Source organism: Cygnus olor, chromosome 1, assembly GCF_009769625.2.
Source record: "Cygnus olor isolate bCygOlo1 chromosome 1, bCygOlo1.pri.v2, whole genome shotgun sequence".
NCBI classification, from domain to species: domain Eukaryota; kingdom Metazoa; phylum Chordata; class Aves; order Anseriformes; family Anatidae; genus Cygnus; species Cygnus olor.
In genome coordinates this window covers 113,096,176-113,112,001 of record NC_049169.1, presented here as the reverse complement: position 1 = coordinate 113,112,001, position 15,826 = coordinate 113,096,176, and the positions used below count along the sequence as shown (strand labels likewise).

At 42.4% G+C, this 15,826-nt stretch overlaps 1 protein-coding gene across 1 annotated transcript in view; it reads right to left on the bottom strand.

Moving 5' to 3' along the window:
- Positions 1–15,826, bottom strand: part of SIM2 (SIM bHLH transcription factor 2) — a 60,146-nt gene that overhangs the window by 41,213 nt on the left and 3,107 nt on the right. Inside the window, exons 3-5 of the mRNA XM_040577316.1 lie at positions 11,840–11,922; positions 9,118–9,207; positions 2,585–2,693 (exon numbers count right to left, since the gene is read on the bottom strand). Of these exons, the coding sequence (XP_040433250.1) occupies positions 2,585–2,693; positions 9,118–9,207; positions 11,840–11,922 (282 nt within the window). The remainder of the gene's footprint in view (positions 1–2,584; positions 2,694–9,117; positions 9,208–11,839; positions 11,923–15,826) is intronic.

The window sequence follows — 15,826 nt, the reverse complement described above, 5'->3', positions numbered from 1 at the left end:
CCATGTTTTATTTAAATATTCAGAATATCTACTAAGATACAAACAGAAGTCACTTCCTTCCTACCATTTATTTAATAGGTTTCAGGACTTCACTGAAGATACACAGGAAACCTGCTATGATTTCTATGTGCCAGGCAATTTTAAATTATACCTTAAGATTTAATGTTTACACTGCAGAAAAGGGAACCACTGGCACAGGGAAGACATAAATAAATATTTGCTCGCTCTGTTTAGCTATGGATTCTGCACATTTTAATACACCAGCTCTATGCTTTGTATGGGAAAGAGATACACCGAAGTAAGATTTGCATAAAATAATCCCTATACAATCCGGAACACAGCTTAACTCCTTTATTTATCTCCCAAGTCTAGGATTCCAAATAAGATGCTGTTGTTTTGATGTTGTTATCAATTTCCTTTGCTACACAAAATTTTACACAAAACAAGACACATATAAATGGATCACATTTCAAAGTAAATTTTCCTTTATCTTTTGCACTACTGAGAACCCAGAGCTTGATGCTAATAACAAACAGCATCTGTATAGAAAGAGGTAAAGCAAGCTACAGAGAATGAGACATATAACTGGGGCTAGTCACCAGCAGAATTTCATACTGAAACAGTTGCAAGTAAACTGAAATTAACAGTTTCAATTGTGTGTAAAGTCTTTTCAAACACAACCAAAACAGAACAGAATTATACTTCACAGTGAGGAGAACTTGTTCATGAAATAAATAGTTTGACCATTAGTAGCTAAAATGAGAGGGATCTGATTATTTCAGAAAAGAAATGCTAACAGGCAAAATAAGCATCCAAAGACATCCAAATGTGAGTAAGAAGCAGGCAATAACTATTTCTGAAAAAAAAAAACAAACTTCTGGGACTGCAGTACTAATGCACTGTCTTACTTCTGGTGAACCAGAGTCATAATTTGCACTTGACATAGTAAACAATTCAGATCAGTTGCAGGTGACTTTAAATCTGTAAAACTTTAAAATAAAATAAAATAAAATAAAATAAAATGAAAATCAACAAAACCATGACACCATTGCCATTGACAAGAGAGTGTTTATAAAAAGGTCTTACTACCAATTCCAGATACCAGCAGAACTTCATTAAAAGTCATGGATTTATACCAGAGGCAACCCCTCCACTCATCAGTAAAGTAGGACAAGAATAAAACGTGTTGTTTTCTTTTTAAATGTCAAAATTGGAAAAAAAAAAATCCCTGACAAAGGAATGAGAACACTATGAAATAGTCAAGTAGCAACTAGAATCAGAAGAGTCCAAGAGAAAGAAGAGTTTGTTTTTCAAGACACAGGGAGGTACACAAGAGAATCTGCTTGGGGAGGAGGAAGAGAGAAGACGGCTATGATAGTTCTTTCATTTATACCACTCAGAGCACTGCGTATGCTCCCAGGAACATTCGGCTCCCCTGCATTCAGAGAGTAGTGCTGAGGGAATCACAGTGGTCGGAACTGTGGTGAGGTTGCCAAGTACAGAAACCGCACAGGCACCAGGACTGTGAAAAAACTTCCAGCTCCTGAACAGGATGGTAGTGCAAACTCAATGCTCCTCATGCTTTTAGGAGCTGTGTCTTAAGAAGCCCAGTAAAAGCTCTAGCAGGATGTGAGCTCCAACTGACCAAGCAATCGTGAAATATACGTGAAAGCACATTGTACAATGGAGCCAAATCATTCCAATATTTTAAAGCTCAAAGAATTGCCCAATGGGAAACGAAACCTACTGGAGATGGTGTAAAGATGCACATATGTTTGTTAATTATATAGTAGCAACAATACTGAAGTAACAATACACAAAGGGTTATGTTAATTTTTATGTGTGGTGTCTGAGCACAGCCAGTGTGGACAGTCTGATCCAGGCGGTCACATAATAAGAGTTCTGCTGTCTTCCCTGACACTCCATCCAGCTTAGCACCATGCTGTATGGGTACGCGTGGGTGAATCATCTGCAGCACCTGAACGGGATGTGTGGAGAGGCTTGGTGAATCAGTGATCCAGCATCAAGGCAAGAGGACATTATTTTCCCGGAGAGATCACTTTTTATATGAGAGCTTCTAAATGTAGGTCATTTACAAAACCCATTTTTCCTCTTCCTACAGTGGAGAATATTAACTCTGGGTTTTCATACAAATCTCAGATTTAACAGTTGCTTTTATAATATTAAAAGTGTCCACCTATTTCCAAATTGCTTAACGTATTATTTATTTATTTTTTTCCCTAAGACCACGTAGCTGCAGCTGTGCACAGCTAGACAGTTGCAACATTCCTGCAACCTCACCGGTGATGACAAATCAAGAGATGAAATTGCCACTGAGCAAAATCTAAATAACAGTTTAAAACTGCAGGGACTCCACGGCATGAAAAGCATTATTTAATCTAGGATATCTTACTCTCTTTACTGCCACAAACCAAAATCTTGGATCATAGTTTCAGGTTCATGCTCCTCCTCCATTTGCATACATAGCTTCATAATGGATAAATATGAACTGGTCACAGCCTAGAGTTGTTACTTTTTTTTTTTAGTTTTCCAATGGTAGTTTGACCACAGATCACACAAGTACCTTGTAAGAGGTGAGGATGAAGAGGCTGGTGAGCAGTAAGAACAGCTGTCATCTCATCATGGTCAGAAGGATGTATATACTCATAAATGCTATTACCAGTTAGCTCCACCTGTGAAGAGACATGTAACACATGAAGCAGTGCTGCTGCCCCTTTTTCCTTTCCTATCCCCCAAACATTCTGAAGTGACCTGCATATACTGCATCTGGGTAGCTACACTCCATTTTTTAAACATAAGTCAAATGTATCAAAAACTTGTTCCAAATTATACTCCTTAAACTTCCTTGTTTAGCAGTAACTAACATTTTAGGGGCTTTTGTGGGAATTTCTGTTGATGATCTGGACACAGAAGAGCTGCTAGTGGAGAGAGCTGGTGAATGAAGTGATAGACTAGAGCAGCTGTAGAAATGCTAGGTTGCCACAAAATGGGATAAAATCGTTGGGCTGTATTAATGGCTTTCAGAAAGGCAGATATCTAAAAAAAAAAAAAAAAAAAAAAAAATTGACAGGTTCCCAGAAACCATCACCTGCATTCTGCTGATAGTTGAGCCTTCGGAGCCAAACAGCTAGACTTACACATTTCTTTTGTGTCTTTTCAGATCGTCCACGACATTCAATCCACAGTAGTACATAGGGCTCAGAACGGTAGCCAGTGAATTCAAAAGACAGACTTCCATAGATTTTCATGAGCACTGGCTTGAGCCTTTGCTGCTTTAAGTACATTAAGCACATTTAAGTACATTAAGCACATTAAAAAGACTAAGAGAGCTATCTTAAATATCTGCACTCTCTCTTCTCACTTGAACTTTGCTCACACAGGAATGTATTTCTATCTTTCCCACTGTTGTACCCATAATAACTGTTGTGCAAAAAATGAGCGGCGTACACCGTATGTCCTTTTTGCTAACTCTATTTGCCACGTATAAAACTCACCAACAAAAGTCTCCAGATAGATGCAGTAGTTGATTTAAGGAGTGAACCAATACTTTGAGCCTGTGTTTTAAATTAGTGTCAGGCTGCCCAATTGTTCAGTGTGGCCTGATGTGCCTTGGGCCCCCAAGATCAGAGACAGCTGCGAGGTGAAGTAATTTAACCTATTCTTCTGAGCCAATCCTACTGATTTGCTAAGATGTGTGAGTTGCCTTTTCTTTGGAATAAATGAAATTGTCTACTCCACAAAGAAATCTTTTTCTGAAAATGTTTCTCGTAGTTCCATTTTCTGCATTATTCATGGAATGTCTCTTCCCAAGACTATGCAAACTAACCTTTTTTTCTAGCCATCTATTCCCCACTTCTTCTTTCCAACAACCCCTCCCTGCAAAAACAAAAACACCAACACTGACCTGATAGCCTAACCAGAGTAAAATTTCACTGAATAAAGCAAAAGGGACAGAAAGAGTAAAGATGAAAGAAGAGGAGAGATGGAGAAAGAGACAGATAAAAAGAAAGGGGTGGGAGGGAAAGAGGAAAAGATTAAGAAAAGGAGAGGAAGAAAGGGGGAGGAAAAGGGAAGGGAAGGGAAGGGAAGGGAAGGGAAGGGAAGGGAAGGGAAGGGAAGGGAAGGGAAGGGAAGGGAAGGGAAGGGAAGGGAAGGGAAGGGAAGGGAAGGGAAGGGAAGGGAAGGGAAGGGAAGGGAAGGGAAGGGAAGGGAAGGGAAGGGAAGGGAAGGGAAGGGAAGGGAAGGGGATTATTTATGTTGATTCATTTATATATATTATTTTTAATAATATGCAACTAATATAATAAAAAGCCGTGACTGTTCTTTTTCAGGATTATAACAGTGGGAACCTGTTTTAGTAACTCCATCTTCAAGCTTTAGTGGTGAGGGAGGGAGGAGACTGTACAATCTCACTGTGACTCATGCTTTTTGCTGTTTCTGTTTGTTTTTAATTATATGGGGGAAAACACATTTGTAAGTGTCTATAGCTAAGTCTGTACATATCATAATCACCTACAGACACATAAAACTAATAATTCTTATGTTGACAGGCATTTCATTGGCCTTTACACTTAGTTAACCAGAACAAGAAAAAAACAATCATTGGAGAAATTCACATTTGTGATCAGTGTTCGAACTGAAAGGAGCATCATTTATGACTCTGTTCTTTTTCAGCTTCCAAAAAAAATCGTTCACAGATAGCCATATGCAAACTATCTATCCCTTCAATAAAAAGACTTTCTTACAGAAACAACACCAACCAACCTGACTGGCAATATCAACTGTAGTAATCAAGAAGATCTTATTGCAACTCTGCCATTACTAAGTATAATCATAACCACATTGACATGTATCTACTCTCTTACAAGTATGACACATGGGTATCTCTTGCTTTTCCAAAAGTAGCTGCCTGTTGCAAAAGAACTACTGACTGAAGTAATCATTGGTTCACAGGATTCACAGGACTGGGCCCAAGGTCATATTTTTATTCAAAACTTCATTTTCATCACATAATTTTCATAAATAAAAATATTTTAGTTTTATATCTAAAGTTGAAAACTGAAGTGCTTTATCAAGCTAATGACTAGCTTTTCTCATTACGTATGTAGGAATGTTTTCTACCCTGATGTATGCATTTGCAACCCCAGCAAAGTCAGTGGGAGGTGAATATACAACACTGAAACCAAAATTGATTGTAAAAATGCTAGTGGAAACATAAAGCCATCAGCAAAGACAGGGGACTAAATAGGAGTCAAATAACCAAAATATGTATACATAATTTTGAAACTGACCACAGTCTCCTGCTACACATAGCATATGCATGCTATTTTAAAGCCTACAATGAAACACTGAAAACTTTAAAAAAAATAAATTATATGGTTCAATTCATAAACCTTCTAAAATCCCATGCCTCAGGCTTATTAAACCAGCTTCCTCGATGCAGCTTTTTAATATCTGTAAATACCTGCTTACTACCAAATATCGCTATTTCCTACTAAGAGCTTTTTTATGTGTAACTCAGCTGCACAGTTTTTTCCTGCCAAGAAATGATTCATAATAAACACAGAGGACTAAGTAGATGGATTCTAGAGCAAATAATTACATATTTTGCCTTTCATATACTTATTTGACGAAAGTAAAATAAACTCTTGGAAAAGTTCAGATGTTTGTGGTTAAATATTTCAAGATTTATCAAAAGTCAAAGATAAGCTTGGCTGCCTCATGGACCCAGAAAATGGCTGGAATAAGGTCCAGACTTTCACAATTAAAATATATATATATATATAAAATTCACCATTATTTCCTAAGAGGATTTTCTTTTCCATTCTGTGTCTCTGGATTCAGGGGTGAGGGGAGGGAGGTGTGGAGGGGGGGGAATATTTGGGGAATTTGAACATATTTACTACCCATGGAAAAAAGAGGCAAGAAATTGGCTCTATCTCAGCTAGCACAAGTCAGTTCAACAATGATCTGAGGCCAATTGAAATTCGATGGAGGAAGGGGTCCTAACCATCAGTATTTACAATATTTACTGTTAGAGTTGAGTGGAAAGGTTGATCAAAATCCAAACCCACAAATTAACCAACAGGTCCACAAATAGAGATGTAGTCTTTTCAGAAATATTGTTTCTGATTCTCTAAAATTGCAGGCAGAAGTGAGTCAAGTAGTGCTGAAAAACAATCCTTAATGTTGTTTTTACATTTTTAAACTAGCTTAACAACATTGGCTATGAAGGCTTTTTCAGAAGGTCTAAGTTCCTTCTGATTAACCTAAATTCATGATATACTAGAAGATAAAGGCTACAGTAGTAGTTCTCCAAGAATATCCTGCAAAATATTTTCAAATGAACTTTTTATTTAGTTCAAATATACATTTTAAAACAAATTGCACTTTAACTGGAAATTGATGTGTGGAGTAGTTAATTGTCAAATTATTTAATAAAAAGGTCTTTCTATGCACTTTCTAAAAGATTTTCTATGATTATCATCACTCTGGTCTCAGCTTGTATTGGCTAGAGCTCTATAAGAGCACTTGTTGAAAATATAGTGTGGGATTATGACTCGGTGAGGGAGACTTGCAGAATTTGCTTCTACAGACCAATCTCATTCTTGTTGATGACAGTGGCAAAACTCCCAGTGATTTCCAGAGCTGTAGGAACAAGAACTCATTTAGAGCCCTGGGAAGCTTACAGGAATATCCCAGTATTAATGTATTAATACACTAGTATTTAGGAAAAGCCTAGAATTAATTCTAGCATTACTTAAAATAAAATTGTCTCTTGAAAAATAGAACATTGAGCAATATCAAGAACAGATTAGATGATAAAACAGTATGACAAAAGCCAGGGAAAAATCATTGCCTTGCTTAGGTGTTTTATTTTATTTAAAAATAAATAATAAAAATGATAATAATAATAGGAAATAAAAAAGTGTTGTTAAACTGCATTCAGTGTTAAAGCATTCAGTGCTTTGAGTTTAAAAAATGCCCTTAAATTTCACGTGCCTCTGTCCTCTCTGATCTACACCTTTCTGGAAAATTCAAGGATACAGCCCATTCATTTACAAATCTTTGCTAAAGTGAAATATTTGAGATTTTGCTTAGAAAACTTACTTCAGTAAACAATATGACCAAATATTTAGTTTTCCTTAGCAGATCTTGCAGTAGGGCTTATAGAGACTTATGTGCGCAGCACAGAGGGAATACAGTCAGTGCAGAGGGCCATAAGATCATACCAGCTAAAGATGACTGAAGCCTGCACGATGCTTTCTGTCCCTTCTCCTTGACTGTGGCAAAGTTTATTCATTGTCCTACTGATCTTGTGGGTCTTTAATTTCACCAGATGACTGAATAATACCGAGACCTACAAGAGGACTTGATATTCCTCAAAAGAAAAAGAAAAAAAAATCTGGACAAAACCTAGACCAGCTAGCACTTATCAAACAGCAAGCAGGATAGAACAATGAGACTACTTCAAGGGCAGATGGGAACACTCAGTGCTTTGGAACAATCATACCGACTAAATGAATCTATTTAAGTAGTTAGCTACGTTGTGGATCTTTTCAAAACATTACAGGGAGAAAAACATTTAATAAGACTGTTGATTCAGAGTAGAAAATACAGCCATTTGGAAGAAAATTTATACTAAAAGACAGTAATATTTGAAGTAACTTGAACATGCGTTAAATGTTATGAAACAACTAATACTACACTGTAACAGAGTCAAATGAACAAACTGGTTCAAATAAGAACATTCCCTGGACACATTTTTTAAAGTTGGCAGACAAAAGGTATCCATGCCATAATTTTAATCCTCAAAATTACATTTTCTGAAGGAGATTACAAAAACAGGAATCACATTTGCCTTTGGATTTAGAAAGGGTGTTTATGAGACTATATACTTGCTTTTTCTCTCTCTTCAGTGTTCTATTTTTTCTCATAGCTACTAATTCTAATTCAAATACTAGAAACACGCATCCAAAGAACTTCACAGTTTTTCAAACAAAAATATTAATTACTACCAAAGCTAAAGCACGTCTATAATTTCCACAACTCAGTCCCTTCTCTGTTGTTGGACATAGGCATATTCCTCAGCTGTCTTGCCTGAAACAAAACATCTTGCTGTCTCTCACCTTCATCTCCTCCTCCTTCTTCTTCTTCTTCTCCTCTCTGCTATTTATTTTTCCGCTTAATTTTATTTAACTCTGAGAAGTGTTTCAGCTGTAACTGGTTCTGAAGAAACAGTTCTGTTTCTTGCAAGTGTCATCCGGGGCCCAGTGAAATTAATTAGGCGTTTATCTATTGGAGTTCGGCAGGCTTTAGGTCAGGTGCTACCAATGAAATAGTGTAATACATTTATACAAAAACGTATGGAAACTTGCACTCTGCAATAAATTCAGGCCATTTGCCCTTGTGCCTGTCCCAAGAAGGCAAAAAATTAGAAATGTCCTTCTAAGAAAAAAAAACCAACAACAACAACAATAAAAACCCCTTATACTTCTTGTGCAGAACAGTAGTAAACTGAGTTTTATGAGTTCTATCACAACCATATAAAACGCTTTACTGAAAAGACCACTGAGCTGGAAAAACTCAGGAAAAACTACCCTGAATTCCATGTGAACACTCATAAATCTGCCCCCCCTTTCTTTTTTTCCTAAAGCACATTTACCATAAAACTCATGTTCCACATCAGATTTCCTCTCTATTTCATAGCAAGTCTCAATATCTTACACAATCTAAAACATATAGCCTTGAATTCTAAACTTTATTTCAGATGTATAGCATTACCACACAGGCAATAGGTTTGGGTTTCAAGCTCTGTGTATATCTGCAATTTGCAATATCATATTATTTATTACCCTTCTTAAAGGTAATGAGGAGTAAAATACAATGAACAAGAACAGATATAAAGACAGTCATGATGTGGTCATAAGTATAGGAAACTTGAATATTTAAGGAAGGTCATTTATCAGAAAACAAAGTTGAAGCTTTGAATACCCCTAAAAACCAATGACTCGCTATATGTATGGCAAGATGTTAGTGCTAGGTCCCAAACGTAGTATCTATATTTAACAGATGAAAAAAATAAATCACTCCTACCTGAGATAAGCCAAGATGTACAGATGCTGTTTCTGAGATGTACATTATTTTGCCATCCGATGCCACCACGAAAACAAAGCCATCCAAAGTCTGTAGAAGAGAAATACATAGGGTAAAAAGAAATAACTGTATAAACCATTTACAGTGGAAAAAAAAAAAAAAGTTTGAAGCCTTTTGGACAAGGATTGTTATCCAACTTAAAGAACAGCAAATATAGTATTTAAGAAATAGAAACCTTTATCTGATGGTGTTCCTATAAACTCTATGACACACACACATACATTGTGAAATCCAATTCATTCCCCCTACAGATGCGAGCTTTACTGCTTCACTTTAAGTTAACATTCTCCTGTTGATTCTGGTTATTTTAGTACTTAGTACAAATCCTGAGCTATGTGGTACTTAGGGGAAAATCTAGCACTACGCAAGCCATTTTTTATGGTATAATTGGCAGACACAGCTTACCACTATTTGCAATATATTTAATGATACAGTAAGCAATGCTTTAAATTTCTTTGACTATATTTTTATTAATGCATTTCTGAACAGAGGACTGTTTGCTATGTACAAGGTGAACTTAGGGAAAAAAAGTAGAATAAACAAATCAGCATTCAAAACTTTATCACACTTGAAGAGAGATATTTATGCTCATTAAATGATATGCCTAGAGTCTGTGAATCTCAGCTAATGTTTCTTTGTAATGCAAATTCTTATTGATGGGAATTCTTAACTGGATGATAAATATTCCTTGTGTGAGTAAAAACTGAAGTTTCATTTTGTCCTGTGTCATCCATACAGGAAAAAATATGCTTTTGTTTAGCCAAAACTGGCCAAGATTTGGACATGCAGCCTATTGATTTGGGGCACTTTGATTCTTCAGTGCCCAAGGTCAGGCAGACTTTCAACAGTACCTTATATTATATAGTTAAAAAGTATCCACTATCTCTAACTGGTTTAGGAAGCCTTGATCAATACACACATATGAACATCACCAGAAAATGTATTTGGAATACAGAAGTCATTTTTACAGTACACAGATAAAGCAGCCACCTATTTTTAATCCATATTTTAAATTACTGATCTTAAAACAAGAGAGAAGCAATAAAATCCTGTATGCTTCATGCTCTTACACTGCTGCCCTAATAAAAGAAAATATTCCAAATTATTCTCTGGCCTACTAACGATTCTACAGAATGTAATTGAAACCAGATTACTCTTTGCCTTCACTTTTTTTTTCCCCCTTTTTTTTGGAACATAAATTTTGTAGCAGTATTAAAACGGGAAGTAAATTATTCCATCCCTAACCATAACTTTTCATCCAAACACTGCCATCCTGCAATTGCTCTACCCACTATCACAACTAAAACTGTGTCAATCCTTTCATTACTCCATTGTATGGTGCAGTAGGTCTCTAACTTTCCCATCCAGAAAAACACAGAACCATACAGAAAAGTTTAAGAACCCTTAAAATAAGTCTACAGTGGATTTGCTGGCATTATTAAAGCCTTAACATTCACAACTCAGAAATAACTGAACTGTAAAATGAGTATTACAGGTGATTAGCATACATTATTTAAGTTCATCTAATGCCAGACAAAATGCGAAATGGCAAACACGGAGGAGGAGCAAGTGTGCCAGCAGTGATTTGTATGATATAACTAGACAAACACTTTGAAGGTAGACCAATGACTCTGAAACTGCGGCTATCAGCTTCTTGAAAGTCCAAGTGTGTTTTTCCAGGCTGGAAATACCTCCACGAAAGATCATTTTAGACTCAGTCAGTCCCATGAACTTTATTCGGTCACCAAAGAACACTTCAGGACATTCTGCCCCAAGCGCTAGCCCTCCTTATTAAAGGAGGCAACTTGCAGGGCCTCCACGACAAACCCACCAACCTCATACCTCATTGTAAGTTTTGGGCGACCCCTCACAGCTGTCCCAGCCATCCCTTGGGGACAAAGGTCGCCCAGCCCTGCCGGCGGCGCGGCCAGCAGGGTTTCTGTTCAGCTTTTGTCCCCAGCCCGAGCAGGGAAAACAGCTCCAGCTCTCTGACCAGAAATTAACCTTCTACAATAAAACCGACCTTTAAATGATTACGGTTTACTAGGTCTTTAAAATCGGGGGAGAAAAAAATCCTTGCGGTATTAAAATTGCGTATATAAAAAAAAAATGGAGCTAAGCGTAGTTACTTTTTTTTTTTTTCCTCCGGCTGGCATCCACACCCCGGCTACGACTTCCTAAATTCTCCTCCGACCTACACAGGGGGAATTCAGAAGAATTCCAGAGCAGATCAACAGGATTTTGAACAACTGTATTTTCAGGTGCTAACGTCAACAGGAGATCTAATCCAGATGTGCGCCGCCTGCCCGCTGGGTCCGGCAGGGGTGCCCCAAACCGGCTGCGTTTGAGCACCGTGCGCTCGGACCCGACGGTGCGGGGCGAGATGCTGCTTCCACCGGCATCGCACGCGGAAAAAATAAAATAAAGAATTTGGGGTTTCGATTTTGCTCCTCTCCCGACCCGTTTGAGGGTCTGGGTGACAGGGAAGGCTTCACACGGGCGCCGCTAACAAGCCGGGGGAGGAGGAGGAGGAGGAGGAAGAGGAGGAGGAGGAGAAGGAGGAGGAGGAAGAGGAGGAGGAGGAGAGGTGGGGAGGTTAATCGCACCAAAACACAAGATTTCCGATGCGCAGCGCGTACGAGAGGAGGAAGGCGTCCACTACCTGAAGCAAATGGGATCCCAGCTCCTTGGCCACGTTGTCCAAGGGTCCTATCCTGCTCGGCTGTCCCCAGGCGTCGCCCAGACCTGCAAGGGGACCAAGGAGCTGGTTAGACCGGGGCAAGGGGCTTGGAAGGGGCCACGTTCCCCCTCCCTCCTCGCCGAGCGGCCCCGCTCCCCGGCACGGGGCATCGCGCCCGAGCTTTTTTTCCTTTTTTTATTTATTTATATTTTTTTTTCGGGAAATCCCGCCAAGGGTACTCCCACAGGCGCTCTTTCCCCAGACAGCCGCCGGCCCTCAGCACGCCCCACGGGATATGTCAGCCCCCAGCGCTACCCCTCGCCTGCCATGTCGCAGCGCACCCCGAAATGTCTCGACAAGGAGCCCGGCACGCTTGGACGAGGGAGGCCGAGAGCCCCGGGGAGGCTCCCGGCCCGTCCTCAGCCCCACTGGGCTGTGTGTGTGTGTGTGTCTGGTCGGGGATTTAGTTTGTTTTCCTTCCCTCCGTGCAAAGAAGGGGTGCTCGGGGGGACTGGTGCCGGCACCTGGCAGGCTCCGCAGGCGGCAGGAGGAAGGCGCAGCCATTTCGTGCCTCCTTTTGGGAAAGAAAGGGGAAAAGAAGGCTTTAAGCCCTTCGGGTGAAGGGTCGGTGATGGGCGAAAGGCGAGGATGCTCGGTGCTGCCAGCCAGGGAGCTTTGGGGCTGGCAGCAGCCGAACCCGCAGGGTTTATAGCCTTGAACATCGCCCACACCGGTGCACGGCCGGGAAATGGTGTTTTTCTCCTGCTGCCTCTCACCGGGGCCAGGTGCTTCTAAAGAAAACTCCCTCGGCGACCTTGCAGGGAGTTTTCTTGAAAAAGAAAATTAAAAAAAAAGAGGCCGCCGTAGCGTGAGCCCCGCTCGGAGAGGAAGCTGGCACCTGGCTGGACGGCGCTGCCCCGAGCTTGGGGTTTAAAACAAGTTTTTTTTGGGTCGTCTTTATAAAGGCTTCCCCGAAGCCCTCCCAGTCCCACGTCTGCCTTGAGTCTCTCAGGTAGCCCTGGTCTGGAAGCCCTGGGAGCCCCTCTCCCTGCTCCCCATCCTAGGGACCCACAGCATCCCTCTCCCCAGGGACGGGGACCTCGTCCCACTGCCCGGTCCCGGCGGGCAAGCACCCAGGAGCCTGCGGCTTCCAGCGCAGGAGAGGCTGGTTTAACCAGGGCAGTGCCACCAGCCAAGGTCAGCCCCAAAAGCAGCCGCCTGCCTCCCCGCCCCGCCTGCCGCTCCGGCTGCCCGAGCGGGTGTCCCCAAACTGTAGTCCCAAAGCGACGCTTTTTTGAGGGGAACACCTTCCCTCCGGTAAAAAAAAATAGCGTTTCAGCACCCATTAGGAAATTTACTCCCAATTGCCAAACGAAAAGGAGCGCTTTCGTACTGCCTTTTCCCAATTCGCAGTTTGGAAAAGGCTCTCGATCTTCCGAGGAGCCGTCATTTATTTATTATTTATTTATTTTTGTTATTTCTCCTGCCGAAATGCGGCTTCCTCTGCAGTGGGAAGTTTAAAGGATCGCGAAGGCATCCCGCAGTCTCTTTCTCGAGCCGGCAACAAATGCAAACGACCCAGCCAGTCCCGGTGCTGCGCGGATTGCCCTTATTTCGATTTACCAATTGCAAGTGTCGCAAAACCGTATTGCAACCCAAACGAGGGGTTTACGAATAACGACATTAATACTTAAAAAGAAACAACAAAAAATTAAAAAGTTTTGACACGTCCTGAGAAGAACCCTGATTTTCGCAAGGAAGAGGCGGGTTGAGGATTTTAGCCGCTCCCTCCCAAAGCCGCGGCTGGGCAGGTAGGGTTTCGAGGCACCGCCAAAAATCCCCACGATTTCTGAGGTCATTTTCCAACCCAGGCTAAAACATTCGCTTCCGCAGATTTTTTTTCCCCTTTGAAATTTTAATTTGGGGTTGCGATCGCGAACTCGCATCAAACGCCAGCGCGCCCGGTGGCTCAGCCCGGCATTCTTCCCAGCTTATTTTAAAGCCGATGATTTTATCATTTAATCCACCGGCGGATCGGAGGTGGAAACGAAACGAAGGAAAACCTTCGGCTGAGATGAAGGACTAAAGCACATTAACTCGTCTTCCCAGAGATTTGCAGACGCGCAGCCTATGCCCTGTAAGCATATGGATGCAATAGACTCCCAAGAGTTCCTTCTGCCCGGCCAGTAAATAAGGCGCATTTTCACTCACTGCACTGGAGCGGGGCCAAAAGAGCTGCCGATACAAAGCGAGCGGCTTGCACATCGCTCCTCGGAGGAGGTGGAAATTTGCTTGGCACGGACCCGGCCGGGCAGTGGGGGCTCCGGTGTGGGCACGGCTGCGGTGCCGCGAGGGTGGATTTTAAGGAAACCCTTCAAATGTCCCCGTTTCAGCACAAGTTACCTGTGACGCTGGCCTGGAGAGAGATTGCCCCGCGAGCAGGCGGTGCTAAGGGGGAAATAAGCGGCACTAATAGCAGCAGGGCCCGCCGGGCCCCCCCACCTCCAGCTTCGGGAGGTTTTGCGCAGAAATCCCAAAGCACGGGCAAATCTCATATGGGGCAAATCCCTATGAACGGGTCCGCCTTCCTTTGGCCAACCTGGGCACAACTCCTCCCTTCAACATCCCCAGCACCCCAATCCTCGTCTTTTGACATCTCGGACCCCAGCATTCACTTTGCACCATTTCCCAGTGTCCGAGTACGGGGTGTGATCCAGGCTGTAATGAGATCTAGAAATATTTGGGAGCAATCCCCACCTTCGCTCTCCAAACGTCTGAATGGGGACGCGCGGACGTTTGAAAGCCCGGTAGCTTTTCTGTTTGGGATTCTGCTAAAAGAATTACTTAGCGATGTGTTGTGCGAGTATCGGATTGCCCTGTAACTCGGAGTATTTCCTTCGTGCCTACTACCGTATTGTTCCTCGGCTCCCCCGGAGCGTGTGGTCCCCCCGCGTTATTCAATAACCAGCCTTCCCCAGGAACCTGGGTCAACTACAAACGCCGGCGTTTCCAGCGCTGCCTCTCCCGGGGGATTTTTCCCCAGGCGAGCCCGGCAGAGCAAAGGGGAAAAGAAAGGGAGGCGACGAGCTGCCAGCGGCCCCTGCCCTCCGCCGCTCTGTCCCTGGAGGGAGACGGGGACAGCCCGTGGACTGGGGGGGTCCCTGGGCTCCGGGGAGGGGGCCGGAGCCGGCGGGAAGCCCCCCGGTATCCCCCAGGGTGGCTTTGGGAAGGAGTAGGGCCGCTGGGAGAGAGATATGGAAAGATCAAGCCTTTGAGAAGTTTAAAGGTTTAAAAAACAGGGAGAAAAAAAATAAAAAATGGCAAGTCCCGGAGGAAACCTACAAAAGTCCTTCCAGGACACCCGGACGAAGCCACAGCCGGCTCTTCCCGGGGTCACGCTAAGAGGGGGGTCCCCTTAGCCCCCCCCCAAGGCTTCCGCAGCTCCCACGGCGGTGGCCCCCTCCCGCTCCGACGGCACTTTGAGGCGACAGCCCAACACCTCTGGTGCCGCCGCTAGCCGCTATCGCGACAGCCGCGCGTTTTCGCTTTAATTATGTGATTCATTATTTCGTTAATAAACCTCTTCCGAGCGCGGACGAAAGAGCTGCAACTGGCCTTAATTTTCTTTAAATATAGGTTCAGAGATTCACACTCCAGATTTAATAGGGAGCGAAAACTCTGTACGCTCCCCACATTTTCTATTGTCTGCGTCTCAGAATAAGGAACAGGTCTCAGGGCTGCTACTTTGTCATTTTATTCCAATTATTTCGTCCAGAGCACTTGGTACTTCGGATCACTTATTAAATACCGCGTTCCCATCCGGTTTAAATAGCCATAAAAGCGCAGTTTTAGAGGCGGTTTTGGGAACTGCGCTGGGGATGGGGCAGGGAGAGAATCCCAATTTTAGCCGGCTGAGGAGAAGCGCGTTTTCTTTAAACGCTGTTTACTCTCGCGTCCCTTTCATTTGCT